This window comes from Ictidomys tridecemlineatus, chromosome X, assembly GCF_052094955.1.
Source record: "Ictidomys tridecemlineatus isolate mIctTri1 chromosome X, mIctTri1.hap1, whole genome shotgun sequence".
NCBI classification, from domain to species: domain Eukaryota; kingdom Metazoa; phylum Chordata; class Mammalia; order Rodentia; family Sciuridae; genus Ictidomys; species Ictidomys tridecemlineatus.
This window is the reverse complement of record NC_135493.1, coordinates 42,108,122-42,133,382: the sequence shown is the minus strand read 5'-3', so window position 1 is coordinate 42,133,382 and position 25,261 is coordinate 42,108,122. Positions and strand designations below refer to the sequence as shown.

The window sequence follows — 25,261 nt, the reverse complement described above, 5'->3', positions numbered from 1 at the left end:
CTCATATTGGAATTACACTGCTTTTTCATCTGCAAACATAGGTTCTACAAAAATAAATGAAAGCATTCTGTAAGAATCAAGTTACATGAAAAATATTATAGTTTGTTATTTATAAACTGTATTATGTGTATCCTCTATATCAATATAATTTATAATTAACTTATATATGTTATGTGTATATTTATTTCCAGAAAACCACCCTTTAAACATTTGCCAGCACACTATATATATGCTCATTATTTAGAAATGGCAGAAATTATATGATGTAGATCTTGTTCCTCTCTAACTCCTACTCCCTTTTTAACCCCACCTACATTTACACATATCCACAGGAAGAGGCATACAACCTCTGCTACTATCCACTATCAGAACATTCACAACACAATTTTCTTACCTCATGATATGTTTTGTAAAAGTATAGACTAATAACACCAAGAAAAATTTAATAAGACTTTTTTTAATTTTTTTCTTTTTTTATTGGTTGTTCACAACATTACAAAGCTCTTGACATATCATATTTCATACATTAGATTGAAGTGGATTATGTTCTCCCAATTTTACCCCAAATGCAGATTGCAGAATCACGTCGGTTACACATCCACAATTTTACATAATGCCCTATTAGTAATTGTTGTATTCTGTGAATCTCTCCTCTTGAACATCAGTACTAGAGTTTATGTTTATAAGATAAATGAAAAGCAAAGTCATGGCAGCTAAAAAACTTAAGCCTGCTGAAATTATGGATATTCTAGGCAAACTTCTCATGATATAGATACTCAGAGAGCTCTCTGAGAAAGGAAATTGGGGAAATGTTGAGGCAGTGGAGAGCCAATTCACTCCATGTAGGCCACTTTCCATCACATCTAACTTTCTTCATTACTGAGGTAACAACTCACAAAATTCTTTTTACTGTGATAATCTTCAAACTACTTATATACAAATGTAAGTTGCCCTTCTCTAATAATAGGGCATACAGTAACAGAATGAATTTGAAAATCTCTTCAGGCAAAACAATACAGTAGCTAACAGATGGCAATGGTAGATAGGAGTTGGCACATAGGCCAGATTTAAAAACGCTTGGAGAGATTCTGTTTCAGGTTATTTGCCCAATCAATACAGAGATCCTTCTCATACCTTTTGGAAGAGGAGATGCCCACCCTTTGGCAAACATTGAATATCACTACCTGACACAAGAGCTTATTAATTTGGTATTCTTCTCAGAGTGTTGCATATGATGGTTGGATGGTTTTCCTGGTTTTGGCCATTGACAAAAGGCTTCAGGATATTTATTCAGCATTTGTAGAAACTAGACTGCTGAAATATCTGTCTATTGTGTTTATTTAAGAAGAACACAGATGATGGGAGAATAAAAACATTCCTCTCAGGAGAAATTTCTACAATAGGCAGTATCTTGTGTATAGTGCCAAAGAAAAAAGAAATACTGTCATTATTGATGGACCACCTCAAGGACAACCCTTTTTGCACATTGCTTTATAATTGTCTTTCTTTATTAAAATTAAACCATACCCAACCACTGATACATTAAGAATCACTAAAAGATTTTATTTGATATAAACTTTCAACATAGCCCAGAGGAATGACAACCAAAATATGTGTGTATGTGTGTGTGTGTGTGGGTATACACACACACACATACACACACACACACACACACACACACACACACACACACACACTGGTAGTTTCAGCAACTGGGATCCCTTACAACAATGTTTATCAAAATATCTGGATTGAGCTGGACATGGTTGTACACACTTGTAATCCCAGTGGCTGGGGAGGATGAGGCAAGGGGATCACAAGTTCAAAGCCAGCTTCAGTAATTTAGCAAAAACCTCAGCAACTTAGTGAGACCTTGTCTCAAAATAAAACATAAAAATGGCTGGGGATGTGACTCAGTGGTTGAGTGACCCTGGATTCAATCTGTGGTACCAAAAAAAAATCTCTGGATTGTCTGCCATCTGGTTTGATATTTCTTAATGCCTTCAATTTCAAAAGAATAAAAGGTAGCAAGGCAGAGGGGAAAAATCCTGTCTTCAGATTTAGAGAACTAGGTGCCTGATAGGGTGAATCATACAAACTCTAGAATCCAAAGAAACTTTACAGAATGTTGTTAAGAGAAGGATATTGCTCCATAGACATCCGTGAAAGAAGCACATAAGATTGACAGGGTAAAATTATTGTGTATTTATCTCAGTATCCACATTGGATTATGATTCATATTTGACTTCTACTTAAATAACTAAGCCTCAGAAGAAAAACAACCTATGCAACGTTTCACTGAGACTTTTGAGTTCAGCAAGCACTTTTGCATACATTGTCCTGTTTGAACCTCTCAAGTTTTATTACCATCCCCATTACATATATGAGAAATCAGTTTACATAAAGTTAGGTAATCTGCCTAGAGCCAGTTTCTTTGTTCACATTAGATCAAAAACTAAGATTTAAGTTTCCTGACTCTTAGTCTAGTGCACTTTCCAGTATATAAGATAATCTTGTTTTTACACAACCTTATATGAAAGCATATTTCACATAACCTTATTTCAAATTTGTGTCAAACATATAGGACAGACTCTTGACAGGGAAAGATCTGACAACTTTGATAAGATCAAAAGGTCCAGGACACATCATTTTGCTGAGTGATAAATTTTCAGTATAATAAAACTATCATTTGGCAACAAATCCCTTATTACAAGTAAGCTCAGTCTATCACACAGTAACCATATGACTATGAAGTTTTGTTAATTTCCAATTTATCTTAATGTAGACCTTAACTCGAATAAAACCATTTCCTTGTGAAAATGGTTCTCTAAAAAAGTCATCTGCTAGTTTGATGATTAAAGAGATCTGGTTTCAGAAAGCACTCACTTTTAGAACATGGAAGCTTTGAATTTATTTAAATGTAAAATGGAGAATTTGTCCATAGTTTAGTTTAGAATAATGGTGCTGAAAAATTACTATTAGTTCCATGATGAAAAATATTTTACATTGCTTCATCTAGTATTTTAACTAAGGAAAAAGAGTACATTTTATGGAGTGATATACTGTAATATGATTTATGGATTTGGGAATTTCTTAATCAAAAATATCAAGATTGTGCTCTTCTACTACTTTTCCCATACTGTCTTAATATTGTATTACAATTGCTTATTTGATGAGAAACTTAAAATTAAAATGAAGTATTTTTCTACAATCATGATTCATAATAAAAAGTACTGAAATACCGCCTATAATTATTTCAACAAAGTGGGTGATGAAAAGAATAATTATAATAAGGTATATGCATATGTTCTTTTATAGATACATTTGTAATTCCAAAAATTTCCTTTGGTTTGTGTATTACTCAGGGTTCTCCAGAGAGGAAGAAATTATAATATCATCATTAGAGAGATAGATAAGTAGATAGAATAGGTAGATAAATGATAGAGGATTTATTAGATAAATTACATCATGTAACTATGGAAGCTAAAGAGTCCTATTGCAGGCTTGAGAGCCAGGAAGTACTATGCTTCAGCCTCATAATAAGGGGAGGATACAACTTCAGTTTCCAAAGCTGAAGGCCCAGGAACTATAGGAAGCTGATGGTGCTAGTACTTAAGTTCAATTCCAGAGAACTTGGACTTCTGATGCTGAAAGACAGGAGAAGACAGTTGCTCCAATTCCAATAGAGAGAGAAAGAGAGGGAATTTTCCTTTCCTCTGACTTTTAATTCTACCCAGGACCCCAACAGAGTAGATGGTGCCTACTCAGTTCACCACCTCCAATGCTAATCTTTTCTGGATATGTCTCACAGACATATCCAGAAATGATGTTTTACCAGCAATCTATGTATTCCTTAGTCCATTCAAGTTGATATCAAAACTTAACAATCACTGTTTTTTATATTGGTGTTTCTTTAAAAAGATAATGATCAGAGTAAAAAAAAATTTCTCAGTGCAATCTTAATAATAGTGGGGATAGTCTCTTCTGATATGTCTTCTTATTAGTTAAGGATTAACTCATACTTTTGATTAATGTTACCTTCAAAGGCAAGTCCAACTAAGCAGTACTTAATTCTCTCTCAAAAAAATAAGGGATTATTTCCATTTGATTCTTTCATGTTAGTTCCTGGGAAGGAAATCATAAAAATAGTTAAAAATGAGTACTATTCTTTATTTTTGTTTATATAATAGCTTGAATAGTGATAGGAGGATAATAGCTTAAATTTCCCAGAAGTCCTCATAATATTTCAATATTTTTTTGCCTGTACAATGGTAAGATGATTAGAAGAACAGTTGAAAAATATGTCATCTCTGAGTTTTCCTTCAGATATTAAAGGGCTCATCCTTGGCCTCTAATGATAACCAGTAGTCAATTTTCTCATTTTATTCCTCATTCTCAGGTAAGCCTCTGAATATCCCTTGCAAAGCATTCTTTGGATTCAGTGGAGAATCTGGGCCAATGATCTACTGGATGAAAGGGGAGAAGTTTATTGAAGAACTGGCAGGCCACATTAGAGAAGGAGAAATAAGGTACAGAACCTTAATTGTTTGTTTTTCTTTGCTGTCTTTGCAGTTAAAAAATAAAATATCCTAAAAAGGATTCTGCCTAGGATTTTAGTTGCAAATTCAAATCACTCCATTCTCTAAAGCGGATCTGGTAGACAAACCAAGGGTAACTACCTAAAGAAATGAAAATTTGTAAGCTGCTAATAAACGTGGTTTTTTTTCAGGTTCTAAGAATATTTCATAAGAATATAATGACCCTCTCAAAGTATCTAAGCAAATTCCTTTGAGTTTCCAAAGCTAAGGCTACTGTTAATCCATCCAATCATAGCAAAGGTCCAAACTGTGCAGGTGACTTCTCAGTCCACTGGGCAAAAGTTCATTTACTCCCTTGGGAACAATCTTCATATGTCACAAGTGAAAAGCTGTGATGGCAGTAGCACACTGATAATCTGCCAAAATCAGTGTTGACTCTTTTTGAATAGAGTTTATTTTTCCCAGCATCCACTGCCCATCCTGAAAGTTACTGATCCTTCAGGTTAGCACCTCTCTAGACCTTGCTCACTCTCCTGTTACCCAGTTATCTTCCTTGTGTAAAGCTATGGATTCAATGCAATTGTTTTTTTTTATTCTAATTAGTATCTTCTTATTTTTTTCAAAACAGAGATATGACACTTTTCTTAACTCATTCAATCTGTGATGTTTCCTATTGATTTCACTAATAACGATTTGTAGAGTAGGTTCCCCTTTCTGATAGGGATTGGGCTACCTCTTCTCAACCCCCATCAATAATCATGTGCTAGAAATTAATCTAGTATTTCAGTACATGTTAATAAGGACTCCTTAAGATTTCTTACTGAATACATAGCAGTGTAAATGAAACAAGTATACATTATAATATTTACTACAATTAAATATAATTTATAATTACTCCCATGATAATCATTTACCACGCAATTTGATGGTCCATGAATTCCAAGAGCCTAAACCAAATATTGACTATAGGAGATATTTCTAGAAAAAAAATACATGAAAAAATGTTCAGTGTCATTAGTCAACATGGAAATGCAAATAAATAACTTATCGTATCACTTCATATTTACTAGTATGGCTTTAATTTAAAAAATCACTTTATAGCAAATATTGGTGAGGATGCAAAGAAATTGGATATCAGTTAAAATGCAAAACAGTGCAACCACTTTGGAAAAAAGTCTCATAAGTCCTCAAATAGATAAGCATATAATTGCTATTTGATGCAGCAATATATCTCCTAGATATGTAACCAAGAATAATCAAAACATACATCCTCACAAAAATGTATCCATGAATGTTAATAGTTGCTTGATTCATAATACACAAAAGGTGGAAGCAATGTAAATGTCTATCACCTAATGAATGGATAAATAAAATGTAGTGTATTCATACCAAGAATTATTATTTGCCATGAAAAAAATTGAGGGACTAATATTCCCTAGAATATGGATAACATTGAAAATATTTTTCTCAATAAAATATGCCAGTGAAAAATAAACATATTAACATGATTCATGTAAAATGTTCAGAATAGGCAAATCCATGACAGAAAGTAGATCACTGGTTATTTAGGGCTGGTGAGGAGGGATAGAGTGATAGGAGGATAATAGCTAAATTGTATGGGTACATTTATATGTATGTGTCATAAAATACAACTTAATGTAAAATACATCATTATAAAGTATACAATTCATTGGAATTCAGTGCATTCAAAATATTGTGCAACCACTACCACTATATAGTTCCAGAACATTTTTAACCACCCCTGCCCCCCTCGCAAAAAAAAAAAAAAAAAAAAAAAACCTACTTTGCAGTAAGGGACTGAATAACTTACATCCTTCCTTCCTTCCTTCCTTCCTTCCTTCCTTCCTTCCTTCCTTCCTTCCTTTCTTTTTTTTTGAGGTGATGAAAATGTTATAAAATTGATCATGTTATGTTTGCACATATCTGTGATTATTCTCAAAATTAATTGGGTTGAATACTTTCAATAGGTAAATTGTATGAACTTTATCTTAATAAATCTGCTTTTTAAAAAAATTCTAATTCTCTAGTATAGAATAGATTTTCAAAAAATTGATATATTACAAATATTTCTTTAGGATAATTCCAATATGAACATTGTTTCCTAATTAGTATGACTTTATTGGGCAATTTCAAGTTAAAATGTATTTGAAATTAATGCTACTGAATTTCTATTAAATAATTTTAGAAGGTACATGCTTAGGATTATTATAAATATATCTACCTATAAATGACCTTAAAGGCCATGCTTCACTTTTTTCTGAGAAAGAAACTGGTCCCCCAAAGGGTACACGGTTAGTTAGTAGCAGAATTTCTACTACCAAAACTCAGAGCTATGTTTTGCCATCAAGGGTAGTAATTATATGAACCTAAAGTAATTATTTCTCTTTTCTTGCATATGACTAAGTGGGCTTTTAAAAAACAAAAAACAGTTTTATTGGGCTTAATTGACATAAATAAACAACACAAATTTAAAGTGTACAATCTATACAGAGTAATTGATACATGTGTACACTTGTGAATTCATTATCATTGTGAAGATATCATACCCACATTTCCTGGTGCCACTTTGAAATTCTTCCCACAAGGCTTCCTGTCATGATAAATGGTCTGAATTTTCTAGTGTTCTATCTTTTTTAAACAGAATCATATAGAAGATATCTTGTTTTTGTATAGATAATTTAACCCAATTTGTTTAAGATTTATTCACCCTACTATATGTATCAATAGTTCATTCCTTTTTTTATTGATGAGTATTGTTATGTGGATATGTAACAGTTTAGTAATCCATTCACCTGTTGATGGACATTTGTGTTATGTCCAGTTTGTTTCTATTTCAAATAAAGTTGCTATTAACATTCATATACATATCTTTCTATGCATATCTATTTCAATTTTCTTGTCCAAATATAAAGACATAAAAGGGATAAATTATATAGTGTTTAACTTTTTAATTCATTTTAGCTATCTTCCAAAAATAAACTTTATTTTTTAGTGCAAACTATAACAAATGTGTTTTTCAATTATTTTGATCCACAACATTCATTGTTTTGGCTTTTAGTGAGTTATTCTTGCTATTAGTCCATAAGTAATACTTGTACATATTTATGAAGTACAGTATGATAATTTAATGCATCTACACATTGTGCAGTGATCAAATGAGGTAATTAACATTTCTATTTCCTCAAACATTTATCATTTTCATGTGTTGGGAACCTTCAAACTCTTTGAGAAGAAACCTTGATTTTTATAGTAATTTCTAACTTACAAAAAATTTGTGAAGATATTATGGAGTGTTCATATATACCTAATATTTAATTTCTCCAATTGTTAACATCCTAAATTGCTATGCTACATTTGTTATAACTAATTAACTAAAATTGATACATTATTGTGAATTAATATTGTTTTTTACAATTCCAATTTCCTTAGTTTGTCTCCTTCCTTTTTCTCCTCAGTATTATTTTTTTAAGAACATACCTAACTGTATTCTAAAATGGTTATACAATTTTATAAAAGATGAAGTGAGACACTGCTTGTGTTGCTCTCTAGCAACAAATGATTAGAATTGGTTGGAGACAGGGCTGGAGTTGTGTCTTGGTGGTACAGCACTTGCCTAGCATGCAGGAGGCACTGTGTTCAATCCCTGACACCACATAAAAATAAACAAATAAAATAAGGGTATTATGTCCATCTACAACTAAAAAAAAATTAAAAAGAATTGGTTGGTGTCAAAACATATAAACATGAAGTAATTAAGTCGAGAAGAAGCCAATGTACCAGGTGCCAAATGAGTCAACAGGCTAGTAAGTGCTATAGAAGTCAACCTTTCAGGACTTGCAAAATGCTATTATTTATTTGATTTTTGTTACATCCCCTCTTCCACCTTTCCCAACACCCACCTGTGGTTTAAAAAAGGTCCATATTATATTTACAGTGGAGGAGAGTTATAGAAAATTTATTTTGAAAATTTCACACAACCAAATTACTAACTACAGACACTTTAGGAGAAATAAAGAGGCAGAAATTTCTGGCCAACAAAAACATATAGTTGGCCATTTTGTAATATTAATTGTGAGATCTGTGATTTATTTGGGAGCTTGAGTGGGTTCCAGCATTCCTTCAGGCTATGGCCATTTATGCTAACCTAGAAGTTAACTACTAGACCCTGTCTTCTAGCCTTCAAAGCTAATGTCCTTGTAACAAAGCATACAAGATTTTTATACAGCCTGACAGATTGGAACAAATCAGGCAGTTTATAATAAAAAAAAACTGCTAATCATCCTATTACTAGAACTAAGAGAAGACATATATACTTTCACAGACAATTCTTACACATTGTCTCCAAAGGAAAGAACTCTGAAGTTAAAACACTGTGGATTTTAATTGGGAGATTCCTCTTGAAGACATTTCTGTAAACAAAATTTAATTTTGAAAGCATGGCTCTCCTTCAGAATTTTCTCTGTCACTCCAGGTTATTATAAAAAATTACTGTAGACTGGATAATTTATAAATAGTAAAATTTGTTGCTCACATTTCTGGAGATTAGAAAGTCCAGGATCAAAGATACAGAAGATTTATTGTCTTGTGGGACCCTGTTCCTCATAGATGGTGACTACTTTGTGTCCTCATAAGCATAAAGAACAAAGGAGTTCACTTCAGCCTATTTTATTATAAGAGCACTATCACATTTATGAAGTTGGGCCCTTCATGGCTTAACCAATATTCAGAGGCCTCACCTCCTAATCCTGTCATATTGAGTATTAGGTTCTAACATATGAATGGAGGCACTAACGTTCAAACTCTAGAAGGGATGTTTTATTCAATTATTATTTTAATTGAATTATAGCTCTTATGTTATGCACACATGTCAAAAGTCTATTGCTTTAAAAAGTGGGTAGTGATTACTAGGCATTGAGAAGTGCATGTGGGGGGGATGGTGGTTGGATTTGATCAGTGCACAATGTCCACATGTATAAAATATACTGAATTCCATTATTATGTAAAACTAGTATATGTTCATAAAATTTTTAAAAGTACATTGCCAAGTAGATTAAAAGTGGGGATATAAATAAATAGATCTCAGGCAGTTGACTTATGGAGAAGCTGTCCTAGAGGCGTGGAATCTGGCAGGTAGACTAGCCCCTCGGCCTAGGTTCTCAATTTCCTAGGCAGCAGCTTGATCCTACAAGTATGTGTTGCAACTTTTAATCTCTTAGTATTGCCCCAAAGGAATGGAGGATTTTTTTAAATCACTCAGGGGAAAGATTTGGATACACACTGAGGGCTTGATGATATAATGTCACTCAGATTTCAAAAAGTGTCACCTCTGTATTTAGCAGATTCCCTGAAGCTTGACTAGCATATGAAATGAAATTCTGGCCAGCATTTTAGAGTTCTCATTTGTTTGCTCTCTGGGTCATTTTGACCACTGAGGTCTCTAACAGCTCCTGATTTGCAGCTCATTGCCAAAGCACTTAGACCCTGCACTGGGCATACACATTCCCCTTTATCTCCCTTTAAGCAAAGATTGGCAAAGACCTCCCATGTCTCTGATGTTGCTAAGAGATTAAGCCCCAAGAAAATCTGAGCTCAAATGTAGCATCTATTCACAACTGCCAGCCTGTCCCAGGCAACTGCATCAGAACCCTTTCACTGAATCAAGAATATATAATTTGTAGAGATTGTAAGGAAATTATTTTTGTTTGTGCATCATTGCAGAAGCTGTAATTTTGCAAGTTTTTTTCTATAGTTTTAAAGGCATTCCAACAAACTTCTCTCCTCAAACTTCACCATGTCTTTTCAGAGAAGTCAAATAATTGTGCAGAGCAGATACAGTGGCAGCCATCATCAGAGGATTTTCTGATTTCTATACCTCTGTTTAATGAATAGGAACTGCTTGCAGAGTGGCAACAGAGAGTTCATGGAAAGAAGTAGCCTTTGGGGGTGAACATTCTAGAGAGGCCACCCCAGTTCCACACCTCTACACAACTTCCTTTTAATTAAATATTAAAGCTTAAGGATTAAAAAATAAGAATTTGCTAGTGTGGTATGTATTCCACAGTGCCAATTAAAAAAATGCCAGAAAAATTGAACCAATCCTATTAAACAAGACATAATAGTCTTCAAGATTGTCTGCAGGGTTGTGAATTGCATCTGATTGTTGAAAGAACCTGCATGAATTTTAAGACAATTGTTTTGTCCCAATGGAAAGTAATTTTCAATTATAAATCTATCTTTACAAACTGCCCTGTCAATACCTAATGTTTCCTTCCTTAGGCAATACTATATATCATTTTATAAAATATTTTATAATTCGTGACCTGAAAAAATTCGATTTATCTTAAGGTTTTTTTCAGAAAAGCTTCTCAAAATGCAAATAATTTCATTTATATTCAATTCCTGAAAGGCTACAGATTGAATATAGGCTTTGTTTTTAGTTTTGGTTTCTTTAATCTTGTTTTTACTACTTTGTAGTCTTCTGTTCTATCATTTACCTTGACATATTCTCCTTCAATGAGTAAAATACTCTAAAAAGAGGATATGTGATATAGGATTGAAAAGATTTTATTCTTGAAATAAGATGGGTATATTGAAAAGACCAAAAATAACCTATTAATATTCCCTTTTTAAAAAAATATGGAGCTGTGAGTAAGTAGTTTGTCCCCAAAGTACAGTCATGTGTAACTTAATGAAAGGAACAAGTTCTAAGAAATGCGCTGGTAGGCTATTTTATTGTTGTGCAGACATATCCTAAAGTGTACTTACACAATCAAAGATGGCCATGATGTCACTAGGTAAGTAATCTTATGGGACTACAGTTGTATATATGGTCTATAATTGACCTAACCCTTCTACCACTCATGGCTGGGTAAAGGAAATAAATGGAGTCCAAGGCAGCCTAAGGTAAAATGATAGGCCCTTTTTGGGCAACTGCACATGCTTTTTCAGTGCCTTGAAGCATTCCACATACCCTTGGTGTTCCAGAGTTGAGCTCCAAAAAATAGTCTTCATTTTTCCCATCCTCAGGTTTTTGACTGGAAGAAGGAAACCTGAGTAATAATTTTGACTTGGATTTAAATAAATCTCAAAGCTTATCACATCTATTTGTTAATGCATATTTTGTAACTCTTGAAGAGACTTCCATAGAAAAGATAAACTTCATAAGCAGCATGATTTTACCTAGGGTCAGACTTAATTGCTGGTTATTTGAAAAAACATTTTTTGGAGGAGTTGGTTCTAATATCCATGGTTCCACAGTGGGTTTTAGGCTTGATCTATGCATAGAATATTCATAAAATACTTAAAACATACCTAAGACTATTTGTCTTAAAAGGTTTAGATACTTAAATTTGTCAATTTAATAATTGGACTCTAGATGCTCAGCTTCAACTATTTTGTCTTGGATTATAAGTTTCTCTAGACAAGAACCTATAGATAGTAAATAATAACAATAATAATAATAATAATAATAATTTTATTTCTTATTTTAAAATACACAACAGATTATAAAGGCATTTTGCATCCTAAATCATTTTGGATTTTCAAAGTAACAATCAGAAATAAATAGCATTATCTTCATTTGGAAAATAAATAAACTGAGGTTTCGCTACTAAGAAAATGCCACCCTTGAACAGTTTACAATTCCTGTGAGGCTAGATTGAATTCATCAAAACACAGCTAGCAAGAATCCTCAATTGTCCAGAATGCCCCTGCCTAGGACTGAAAGAGTAAAAACCAGTATAGAGTGAGAATAAGCAGCCCCACCATTAATCAGGCTGGGAGGACAGACAGATAAAGCCAGCTACAAAGTTAACAGAAAACAGTTTCTCCCTGGGTCATGTAGCAGTTGTAAAATGCCATAAGGAACCCCTCGTTCCTTGAGTGATTACTGCTTTCCTTCCACTGAGGCCCGGACCAGCTTTGCTATTTACATTTATTACTGGGAATACCCATTGGCTAAGACTTCCTACCTCACGACAGAATCCACTCCCTAGTTAATTCCACTTTCCTCAAATTCTACTTCAGAAAGTCCAACCAATCCAGAATTTGCCACTACTTTCCTAGGCCCTCCTCAGGACCTTTCAGTTAAAACATAATTATTACAAAAGATTATGTTTTCCTTTTTTCAATCAAGGATTGCTCTATCCATAGTTCCTGGAGTGTCCTCCCTTAGCACAATGAGTCAATAAATATGATTTTGTCAGAATATGGACTTGATGGTGGTCCTTGACTAATAAGTATTTAATAGTGAAATAAAAAGCAATAAGAGACATAAAACTGAGATTTTGTTTAATTAAAAGGTTTCTTTAAAACATACCTGCTACACTTCATCTTCTCAGTCATCACTCCTAGATGATGATTTTGTATAATTCAGAATAATGACCCAGAGATGCTGCTTGATACTTAGGCATCAAAGGAGGACTTAATTTAGTTTAAGGAGTCATTTACAATAAATTCAAATTGGACTTAGACATTTTAGAATTATTTACCTCAATTAAGAAACCAATAGGATTTTCTATTTAAATTTCAGGTAAATATAAAATTCAATTAGCTACAATCTCGAGTTCTGAACAATCCCATTAACCACAATTTCACTAATATTTCATTGCATCTGTGTTCCTTATCTGAATACTATTTTATCATTCCCTTCCATGGTTCTTTTAGATTTTTATCTTTAGGAGTGCAGGGAGCAGCAATAAACATAGACTAGCAGAGTATAGCAGAAAAAAATTGTTTCTTACTAATACATACAAATGGTCCCCAACTTACAATGATTCAACTTATGATTTTTTTATTTTACAATGGTGCAAAAGTGATGCACATTCAATAGAAACTACTTTGAATTTTTAATATTGATCTTTTCCCAGACTAGTGATAAATGGTATGGCATTCTCTTGCTGTGCAGGGCAGCAGTATAGAGCTACAGCTCCCAGTAGCTAAATCATCTAAGGGGAAACAAGTGATAACTCTGTAGCTGTGTCACTATGCTAGCATGTTCCATAGGGGTGGTGTATTCAATGAGTTTTCCACTTACAAACTCTCAACTTATGATGGGTTTATTGGAACATAGTCCCATTGTAAGTAAAGGATATCCACAGTTTCTGAATCGTGATAATGAGCAGATACTGAAGAGTGTGGACTGTGGTGGTCAACATCTGTGTAAATAATTAAAAGTACTGCTGCTAGTAGAAGAAACTAGAAAGTAGTTTGTAACTTCCCTGATAAAGTAGTACAGTTGTCCTCAAGTACCCAGTAGGGATATCCCCCAAGACATCCTGCAGATACAAAAATCCACAGATAATCAGTCCTTTTTAGAAAATAGTAATGATATAGTTATTTGCACATAACCTAAACCAATTTACCATATACTTTATTTTGCATTTAATTTGTTTAAATTCATATATAAAATATAAAAAGTATACATATTAATGGAGTAACATGATATTTCAATACATATTACATTGTACAATGTTTAAATCCGCTAAACATATCGCCTCGAACACCATTTCTTTACAGTGGAAACTTACAAAAATCCTTTCTTGTAGCTTTTTAAAATGTACAGAATGATGGGCTGGGTTGTAGCTCAGCGGTAGAGCATTCACCTAGCATGTGCAAGGCACTGGGTTTGATCCTCAGCACCACATAAAAATAAACAAAATAAAGGTATTGTGTCCAACCACAACTAAATTTTTTAAAAAAATGTACAGAATGATATTGTTATTTGGTCACCTTACTGTGTAATAAGATACCTGAATTTCTCACTCCCATCTAACTGTAATTTATTATATGCATTGATTGACCTCTCTCAATTCCTCCCTGCCACCTAGTCTCCCCAGACTATGGTAACCACCATTCTACTCTCAACTGTTATGAGATAAACTTGATTCCACACATGACTGAAATCAAATGATACTTGTCTTTCCCATATAATTTAAATCATCTCTATATTACTTTTGATGACTAATTCAATACAAATGGTGTATAAATAGTTGAAATACTGCATTCTTTAGGGAATAATGGCAAGATAAGAGTGTGTATATATTTAGTACAGACATCTTTTCTGAATATATTTAATCCTCAGTTGGTCAAATCCATGGATATGGAACCCACTGATACAGAGAGCTAATTTATACTACTTTTTATTTATCTCTTTTCAACACCATAGCTAAATCTTATTAGAGGAAGTCAATAATGAAAGGTAAAGTATAATAGTTTGAGGCAATATTTGCTTTATTAATGCAACTCAGTTCACCACAAGGCTAGGCACATAGAACTTTCAAAATATCTGTTTCATGGCATGACCTTGTATTAAATTGTACAAATGTGGTCTTGTTAGGGTTACACACATATACTTTAAATTTTAGAGGAGATTGAAGTCCATGATAAATGTGAGGGACAGGTAAAGTTCTCATATACTCTTGACCCCCAAGGCAGCCTTCCCTGCTATCAATATCTAGTATCATATTATTTTATTTGTTATAATCAATGAAACTTCATTGACACATCTTTATCACCTAAAGTCCATAGTTTATATTAGAGTTCATTTCTTGGTGTTGTTCATTCTATGGTTTTGACAAATGTAAAAGGACATGTTACCTATCATTATAGTATCATATAGAATAATTTCACTGACCTGCATATCTTCTGTGTCCCACCTGTTCATCTCTCCCTCTGTTAAAACTGCTGGCAACTTCTGATCTTTTTCCTGTATTCAAGCTTTTGTCTTTTCCAGAAGGTCATATAGTTGGAGTGATATAGAAGGTAGCCTTTTCATCTTGGCTTCTTTTACTTAGTAATGTGTATTTATGGCTCCATTTATTTTTATGACACATTACATTTTTCAAAAAAAAATCACATTCACTTATTCACTATACCTTTATTGAGTTCCAATGATGCCACCAGCCTTGTGCTAGTTGCTGATTATACAAAATTAAGGTTCAATCATACCCTAAGAGTAACTCTAGTATAACATTTTTAAGACACAAAGATAAATGAATTATCTTTTATTTGTTAGGCATAATTTTTATAGTAGTTTTATGGGTTTATGAAAATGAGCAGATAATAGCGTAAATTTATGTTATGTGATTTTTACCATAATAAAAAGCAAAGATACAGAGAAAGTACAGAGAGTTCCTACCTACCCCCTCTGTGCCTCCTCCCAGTTTTCCTTATTATTGCTATCTTGCATTAATGTGGTACATATGTTATAATTAATGAAATGTTTAACATTAAAGTAACATAAGAATAGTTTTACTATACTAAAATTTCCTGTTTTCTGCCTACTCATCCTTCATATCTCCTGCCTCAAATCCCTCTTAACCAGAGACGTTTTAAATATCTACATCTATATTGTTGCCTTTTGCTAAATATCATATGATTATAATCAGACTGTCTTTTCAGCCCTGTTTCTTTCAAATACTAATGTGCAGTTAGGGTGTCTTCTTGTCTATTCTTGGCTTGGTAGCTCATTTCTCTTTATCACTGAGTAATATTCCTTGTGTGGATGTATCCAAGATGTCCATTCGGCAATTATAAGTAAAACCGCTATGAATTCTGTGTGTAAGTCTTTGTTTTAATATAAAATGCAATTGATGGATCATATACTAGGACAATATTTAACTTCATAAGGAACTATATTGAAATATCTTTCAGAGTAACTGCAACATTTTATTTTCCCTTCAGCAATGAATGAGAATACATGTTGTTATTTATCCTTGCCAACATTTCTTGGTGTTAGTATATTGGATTTTAGCCATTCTAGTAGGATATACAGTTATTCCAGCACCATTTGTTGAAAAGCTATCATTTCTCCACTGAACTACCTGTATTTCTTGGTCAAAGATCAATATACTATTTTGGGGTTTACTATTTGTGGATCTATTTTTGGGTTTTATATTCTGTTCCATTCATCTATTTGTCTGTTACTTTATTGATACCATACTGTCTTGAATAATTTAGCTTTATAGTAAATCATAAACTCAAGTGTCATTTCTCTGATTTTATTATTTTCAAATATCATTATAGTTTTGCTGGATCTTTTGCCTTTCCTGATAAGCATCTCAATCAGTTTTCCAATATACATAAAACAACTTACTGGATATTTTATTGGGACTGTGTTAAATCTACAGAACATGTTAGGAAAAGCTGACTCAACAATATTGAGTCTTTCTATCCATGAATATTAAGTAGCTGTAGTTATTTAGAACTTTCATTTCTTTCATCACAGATTTATAGGCTTCCTCATAAATATTATACATATTTTGATAATTTATGCATAAATATTTCAAGTTTTCTTTGTTCTCAATTTAAATGATGTTGTCTTTAAAATTTTAAATTCCAATTGTTCATAGTTGGCATATAAGAAAGCAATTGACTTTTGTGTTCTAACCTTGTAATCTACAATCTTGCTGTAACTGCTTACTAATTCAAGGAGATTTTCATTGATACTTTGGTATTTTCCCATATAGAAAATTATGCCATCCACAAAGTTTATTTTCTTCCTTATGAATCTGTATATATTTTATTTCCCTTTCTTGTCTTCATGCATTAATGCTTCCAGTATGATTTTAAGGAGGTGGAGTGAGATAAAGGAAATAGCCTTGCCTTGTTCCTGATCTTAGAAGGAAAACATTAAATTTCTCACAGTGAAGTAAGATGTTAGCTATAAACTTTTCATAATTTTTTGTTTCATGTTGAGTCAATTCTCCTCTTTTCCTAGTTGCAGAAAGTTTTTATTATGAATGGATTTAGGGTTTTATCAAATGGTCTTGTATCATTTATTGATATGACCATATATTTTTTTCTTTAGCCTGAGAGGATGGATTATCTTAATTTGTTTTTATTTGTTAAATCATACCTGTATACCTGGGATAAATTCTACTTGGTCATTATGTATTATTATTCTTATACATATTAAGTACATTCAATTTGCCAACACTTTGCTGAAACTTTTTAAATCTATGTTTTATGAGAGACATTAATCTGTACTTTTCCTTTCCTGCAATGTATTTGGTATTGGATTACTGTTGGCTTCAAAGAATGAGTTAAGAAATGCTCTCTCTGCTTCTATTTTCTGGAAGAATGTGTAAGGAATTAGCATATTTTCTTCTTTAAATGTGAAACACAATGCTGTTTTAGAAGGCTGTAATTGATTCAATTTCTTTAATAGTTATTGGCCTATTTGGGTATCTATTTCTCCTTGCTCAAATTTTGATATGTTTTAGCTTTCAAAGAATTTCATCTAAGTTATCATTTTTGTGGATTTTAGTGGTTCAATATTTCCCTTTAGTGAACATGGTATCAGTAGTTAAGTCCTCTCTTTCATATCTGATTGTCATAATTTAATAATTTGTGACTCTACTTTTGTTTTCTTCAACTCTGGATACAGGTTTGATGTGGTTTAGATATGAGGTAACCTCCAAAACTCATGCTTGAGACTGCAAGAGATTTAAGAGGTGAAGTGATTAGATTATGACCTAGTCAGTGGATTAATTCACTGATATGAATTAACTGGGTGGGTATCTGTAGGCAGATAGGGTGTGGAGGGCATACCTTTGCCCTTTAGCTTTTGTCCCTGGGGAGAGGAGCTCTTTCTGCTTTTTATTGCCTTTTCTTGAGCTTCTTCTTTCTGCCACACCCTTTTGCCATGGCTTCTGCCTTACCTGGGGCCCAGAGCTACAGAGTCAGCCAGCTGTGGACTGAAGCTCTAAAATTATGAGCCAAAATAAACTTTTCCTCTTTTAAGTTGTTTTTGTCAGGTCTTTGGTAACAGCAACAACAGCAGCAACCAAAATTGGCTAAAACAATTTTCATCAATTTTACTGATTTTTTTCAAAGAACTAGCTTTGGGTTTTGTTGATTTTTTTATATTGTTTCCTACTTATAATTTCATTGATTTCTGCTCTGATTTTTATGATTTCTTCTGCAAACTTCGAATTAAATTTGTTTCCTTTTCTAACTTTCTAAGATAGAAGCTTAGTTTATTTGTTTTAGATCTTCTCCTTTTCTAGTATATCCATTTGCTGACATCAATTTCCCTTTATGTACTACACTTACTGTATTCTATAAGTTTTAAATTATATTTTCATTTTAATTTATTTCTTTTTAAAATATTTTTTAGTTGTCAGTGGACCTTTATTTTTTTTTAATTTACTTATATGTGGTGCTGGGGATCAAACCCAGTGCCTCACACATTCCAAGCACTACCGCTGAGCCACAGCCTCAGCCCTTAATTTATTTATAATTATGATTAAATTTCTGTTGAGATTTCTTCCTTGACCATATTTAGAAATGTGCTATTTAATCTCCACTCTGGAATTCTATAGTTATATTTTTCTTACTGATTTCTAGTTCGATCTTATTGAGGACTGAGAGCATATGTTGCGTTGTTTATACTCTTTGTATGGCTTAGAATGTATCTATTTGGTAAATGGTTTATATGAACTTGAGAAACATGTGTTTTCAACTGTTGTTACGTGAAGTATTCCATAAATGTTTATTAAATCCTTTTGAAGCTGGTCAGTTCAACTATATCCCTACTGATTTTCTGCCTACTAAATATATCCATTATTGCTAGTAAGGTATAGAAATTTTCAACTATAATACTTGATTCATCTATTTTCCTTTGTAGCAACATCAATTTTGTGTTACATATTTTAATATTCTAATACATGCATACATAGTAAAGTATGTTATGTATTTTTAGAAATGTCCCCTTAATAATGGAAGGTTCCTCTTTATTTCTGATCTGGTTTGTCTGAAATTAATATATAGCTTTTTAGCTAATTACAAATATTTCTAATATGGTCTATCACTCTCTATCTTTTAAATATGTCTCTGTCTTTAAAGTTAGTTTCTTACAAACAACAAATAGTTGGTCCTTTTTCTTTTAACCACTTTGACAATCTCTTTTACTTGGTGTAATTAGATCTTCCACATTTATAGTGATTATTGATATAGTTAGTTAAATGTTTACAGTATTGGTATCAGTTTTATATTTGTGGCTCTTTTTCTTTTGTCTTCTATTCTTTTTCTTCCTTCTCTGGTTTTAATTGAACATTTTATATTATTAAATTTTCTCCTTTCTTATATCATTTACACTTAAACATTTTTGGTAGTAGCTTTAGAGTTTGCAATATACATTTTTAACTAATCTAGGTCCACTTTGAAATAATACCACATTCTTTCACATGTATTACTGGTGCTATAAAACTGACTATTCCCCATTCATTCATTCTGTCCCTTGTAACTCTGCTGTCATTAATTGTGCCTATGTATAAGCTATAATGAACATATCATTTCTATTGTTTTGAATTACCTTGCCTTTTAAGTCAATTAAGAATAACAAAAATATACAATTTTACTTTTATTTTCATTTAGCCATGTTCTAACACTCTTCTTTATGAATATTCAAACTTCTGACACATAAGATTTTCATTTTCTCTAAAGATCTTTTTTTAAATAGAGAAGTGAGAGAAATAATTTTTTAATATTTATTTTTCAGTTTTCAGTGAACACAACATCTTTATTTTATTTTTATGTGGTGCTGAAGATCGAACCCAGCACCCCGCGCATGCCAGCTGAGCGTGTTACCGCTTGAGCCACATCCCCAGCCCAAGATCTTTTTAAACATTTTTATTTTCTACTGGTAACAAAGCCCCTCAGTTTTGTGTGTCCAAAAAGTTTTGTTTTACCTTAATTTTTAAAGAATAATTTAGGAAAATCATTTGAGGTGGGTGGTTGTTTCCTTTCAACACTTTGAATATATCACTCCAAATTCTTCTTTTACAAATTGTTTTTAAATAAAAATCTGATATTTCTTTTATGCTATTGCTCTGTATATAAGGTATTTTGTTATTGTTTTGTTTCTATTGGTGTCTTTCAAGACTTTTTTTGTCTTTGATGTTTTAAAGTTAAATATCGTGTTACAGTCTTTTTCATTCTTTTTCTCTTTGCATTTCAGTTCAGCATTTCTGTCATCATATGTTTAAGTTCACTGATTCATTTTTTGGCTACTTCTCATCTACAGTCTGTCAAAAGCATTATTCATTTCTGTACAGTGCTTTAATTTCTAGCATTTACTTTTGACTCTTAGAATTTTCATCTCTTGTTCTATTACTTATCTATTAATGTATATTGTACAGTTTCTCCATCAGAGCCCTTAAAAATTAATCGTAGATTTTTTTTTTATATTTTCAGGCTCTGATATATCTATGAGGGCTTTTGTGGCTTCATTTTGTTGCTTTTTTGTGTGCTTTGTAATTTTGTTATTGTTGTTGTTGTTGCCATTGTTCTTGTTGAAAATCAGATAAAATGTATTGGATTAAATAAACTGAGATTAATAGGCCTTTAATGTGAGACTTTCTTTTTATCTGGCTAAGGGTTAGGCTATGTTTGCTGTTCATTATAGCTGCAAGTATCAAAGAATAAAATTTCCTCTGGTGTCCTAGTTTTTGTCTCCACTGTTTTGCTTGGTTTTCCTAGAAATGGTTTCTTAAACAGGGTCTGAGCTTTGCAATTATTTCAGCTAAAGTTGTTTGTTATCACATAGGAGTCTGATTGAGATAGTGGCAGTCATTCCATAATTCTATGATGAAGTTTTAGTCTTTTAATGAGCCTGTCCCCCTGGACTGTTATCATCATAAATGTTTCTCAGGTTCACCTCCCTTTAGGTAACACGGGAAAGCTAGAGGGGCCTGAAGTTGGGTGTTTCCCTTTTCCCTGTTAGGTTAGGCCTTGGTAAATTTTAAATAGTTTAGGTTCTGATAAACTAGTTTCCCTGAAGGCAGGTTTTTGAAAAGGAGAACAGAATGTTCTGGGCTCATTTTTTAAATGATTACCTTTTTCTTTCTACCTGCCTGAAGCATAAGGGGACCTTTATCTAATTTTCACCCTGAGAACTGGTTCTGCTCCTCTAGGCTCTAGGCAAAACTTATGAAAGTGTGAGGTCTCTAAGATTATGTACCATGGAGTTTTTAATTCTTAAGTTCAACCACAATGAGCCTCTAGAAATTAATCAATTTCATTTTTTTAAAAATTTGTCCTAACTTATGCATAAAAACATAAACATGGTACATATTAATGAAATACAATATGATGTGTCAGTACATGAACTCATTGCATTTGATTGTAATCTAAGTGTTTCTGCTGGTACTGGCACAAACTCTTGAGATTTTAATACAAGTACACAGTGGGCAGGAGTTTGTCCTGTGACTTCAATTACCTAATGAATCTAAGAAGAGTTGATAATTTTCCATTAGTTCAATATATTTTTGTGTGAGGAAGGGAGTAACAATTTCCACACTCTAGTTAGAACAATTGGTTAAAAACTAATACTAGAAAGAGTATGGAAATTGTCACTCTCTTTCTCACATAAACACAATATCTTTATTTTATTTTATTTATTTATTTATTTTTATGTGGTGCTGAGGATCTAACCCAGTGCCTCTCACATGCTAGGCAAGTGCTCTACCACTAAACTACAATCCCAGCCCCTAAACTTACTTTTGAAAGTAGCAATTTCTGTCCCCCCAAATTATTTTCCCTTGTTCACTACTACATTAAGTTGCTTTAAATATTAATTATTGGACTATTTCATTGTCATATAATTCCCATGGATATATGCATGTGTCCAAAACTCACCAAACTGTGTCAAGTACATATGTGCAAATTTTTAGTATATAAATTATACCCTAAAGAAGCTGTTAAAATAAATTCAAGGGCTGGTGCTATAGCTCAGAGGAGAGCACTTGCTTAGCACATGCGAGGCACTGGGTTTGATTCTCAGCGTCACATAAAAATAAACAAATAAAATAAAGGCATTCTGTCCATCTACAACTACAAAAATATTTTTGAAAAATAAAATAAATTCAAATGTGTGTGGCTTATCCCTCCCCACCCTATGTAAAGCCTTTTAATGAGATATTTCTGAAGTCATTTGAAATACATCCCAGGATTCCCTCAATTGTATCCCCCATTCAAAACCTATTTCTTTAGTGTTTCTCTTTCATGCGTTTTGCAAAATCATGCTCCTATCTTCTCTTACAGAAAACTCCCCACTTTTCCTTTTGTCTACCCAGTTTCTCAAGTCTTTTCTAACTAATTTAGACAGTATCTTCCTCCTTTGAAATTCTTTTATAAGCATGACTGTATCACCCTGCTTTACTTCACTTTTCCTATGTTTTCAACTGTTTTACTTTTATCTACTCATTTGAATTTTAAAGCTTAATGGAGTCAGAGACCAGGATTTTTAAAGTTTACATTTCTCTTATACCAAATATCTCACCCATAGCTAGACACTTATTAGAAACTGACAAAGAATCATTGATGGATTGTTATATATCAATATTTGGTAGGAAATTATGACTGCTCTGCGGAGTGATTTGTACACATAAACACCAACCTGCTATTTAATTCCAAAAAAGCAAGTCACCTCTAGGTTTTTAAGAGCTGATAATTAAGACACCTCATATATATTAATAGATGGACCAAGGATCATTTTTCAAATCCTCTCTCCAAATTCTTTCTGTAGCTTGTGAAGAGCTGTTTTTGGAAACTGCATTAGAAACACAGAGGGAAAGGTTTGGTCGTGAGGAACAAGATCAGCTTTCGGCTCTGTGTTTGGCAGAGGTTGTGGCTGACTTCCCTGTGAAGCTTTAAATCAAACTGAATTTGTGGTGCCTAAGCAGCTTCTGGAACTACAGGAGGGTTATCCATTGCAGGTTATATAGAGCTAAAATAATTGAATATGGTGAGATTTATCAGTAGTAGGGAGGAAATGGAGGGAGCAAATCAATGTAAACCTGAAGATAGTAAATTCCCAATTTTTCCTTGAGGAAAAAATATAGAAAGGGGAAACTATAACTTTAGTTAGAAAGAAAAACACTTATCAGAAAGACTAACAGTAAAATGTACTTTCAAATATTCAGTTAAGATTTCAGCAGCTCAGAAGGCTAGACAGGAGGATCACAAGTTCAAGATCACAGTCATCATCTTAGTGAGGCCCTAAGCAACTTAATGAGACTCTGTCTCAAAAAAATCAGTTAAGAAAACCTTATACTCACTTTATGTACAGTGACAGTACATAAATGTCATGGACAAGAGAAGACTTACTTGAACTACAAATGCTGGTATTCTAAACTCTCAGGCATGGACACTGTTGGAAGAGAACAGAAACAGAGTTAATTTTAAAAGCATGTCCACTATAAATAAAATTTGGGCTTAAGATTTCACTGGAGATTCTCAGAGTCTGGAAACTCTCTTCCACCAACCCTACTTTAAGCCCTTCCTTCTCTAAAAAGCCAGAAGATATTAAGATAAGTCAACCTGAAATATCAATAAGTATAAATACAAATATTTTTGTATAAGTCAAAATCTAAATAATCTACCTTCAGATAATGAAATGTTTATATTCAATAGCATTCCTTTGCATTTGTAAAGTGCTATTTACTTTTCAAATCACTTTAACCCATTTCACTCTCACAACAAAATTAAGCATATAAGTTTTTTTCTCCAACTTAAATATGAGTTAAATCAAAGCAAAATTTAGTTAATGATTATTTTAAGGATCCAGCTTGAGTTTCAATGAGAGGCCTGTATTTAGAACCCAGCTTTTTCCTGAGCACAATTGCCTTTTCCAACTTATGCACAGTACTGGTAACTCAGGGTTCCTTCCTAAGCTCATATTCATATGTCCACAATGAAGATAAGAAAAATACATTCTACTGTCATGTGTAACTAAAGAGAACACATAAAAATTAATAAATAAATGAAGGGCAAGACAGCACAAAACAACAACAAAAAAGAATTACTTTTGGTTCCCCATTTCATATGAAATATTTTATTCTTACAAATCTGTGTATGTAAGGACATGTACTAGAACCAAAATGCAGGATTGCCAGAACTTTGTCACATGACTGTCTCCCCTAAGGCAGCAGAATAAAGAAAAGGCAGTAGGGTACCCAGTTTCATCTTGCTCAGGAGGTAATACATTGCTAGTAAGAATATAACACTTCAATAATCAAAAGCTGCACCCCTTAAAAAAGAGTTCTGGAAAATCAATGTCTCTGCAAAGAATACCTATTCCTGGCTATTATAGACCCTTTGCAACTTCATTTGAGAAAGCAAAAACCTGAATTTTACATAAAGCATGTTACTTCCCGTGAGTTGGCAAAGCAGAAGGGTGATTGTGGAGCATTGTCTGGAGAAATCAGGGCCAAGGTAGAGGTGGGATGAGCATCACTGGGGAGATTAGGGAGCCTGCCACATTACTGCATTAAATAGCAAGCAAGAGAAAAGAAGAGAAAAAGCTTCTCACTGATATTTGAAAATTGAAGGCCATTAAACATCTTTGGTTTACTTTTCATATGGCAACCATTTACTGCCTAAAACTCTGACCTCTAATAACAAAACCTATACTTCTAAAAATTAGTTTTTCCTTCATATCATAATATAAAAGTATCCAATTAGTTCTCATAAAATCAGTTTAGAATATGGAAGCTAATGTTCCATCTTTTTTGTCACAGAAACCATGTTGGCTTCATTTATCATGCTAATATTTTGTATTACTGAGTTCCTCACTTTTCTTTCTTATTTGTCCTTCAGTCAAGGTACACTTTTGTATTTTCTTATTTGAGGGTCCACATACACATAAATCCAGGCAGAACTCTCTGTGGCCATCAGAGACTTAGGATGGGAGGATTGTG

The 25,261-nt window shown here is 32.9% G+C and overlaps 1 protein-coding gene across 1 annotated transcript in view; it reads left to right on the top strand.

Annotated features, from left to right (window-relative positions):
• Positions 1-25,261, top strand: part of Il1rapl2 (interleukin 1 receptor accessory protein like 2) — a 1,069,701-nt gene that overhangs the window by 1,014,253 nt on the left and 30,187 nt on the right. Inside the window, exon 7 of the mRNA XM_021725228.3 lies at positions 4,400-4,529. Within this exon, the coding sequence (XP_021580903.2) occupies positions 4,400-4,529 (130 nt within the window). The remainder of the gene's footprint in view (positions 1-4,399; positions 4,530-25,261) is intronic.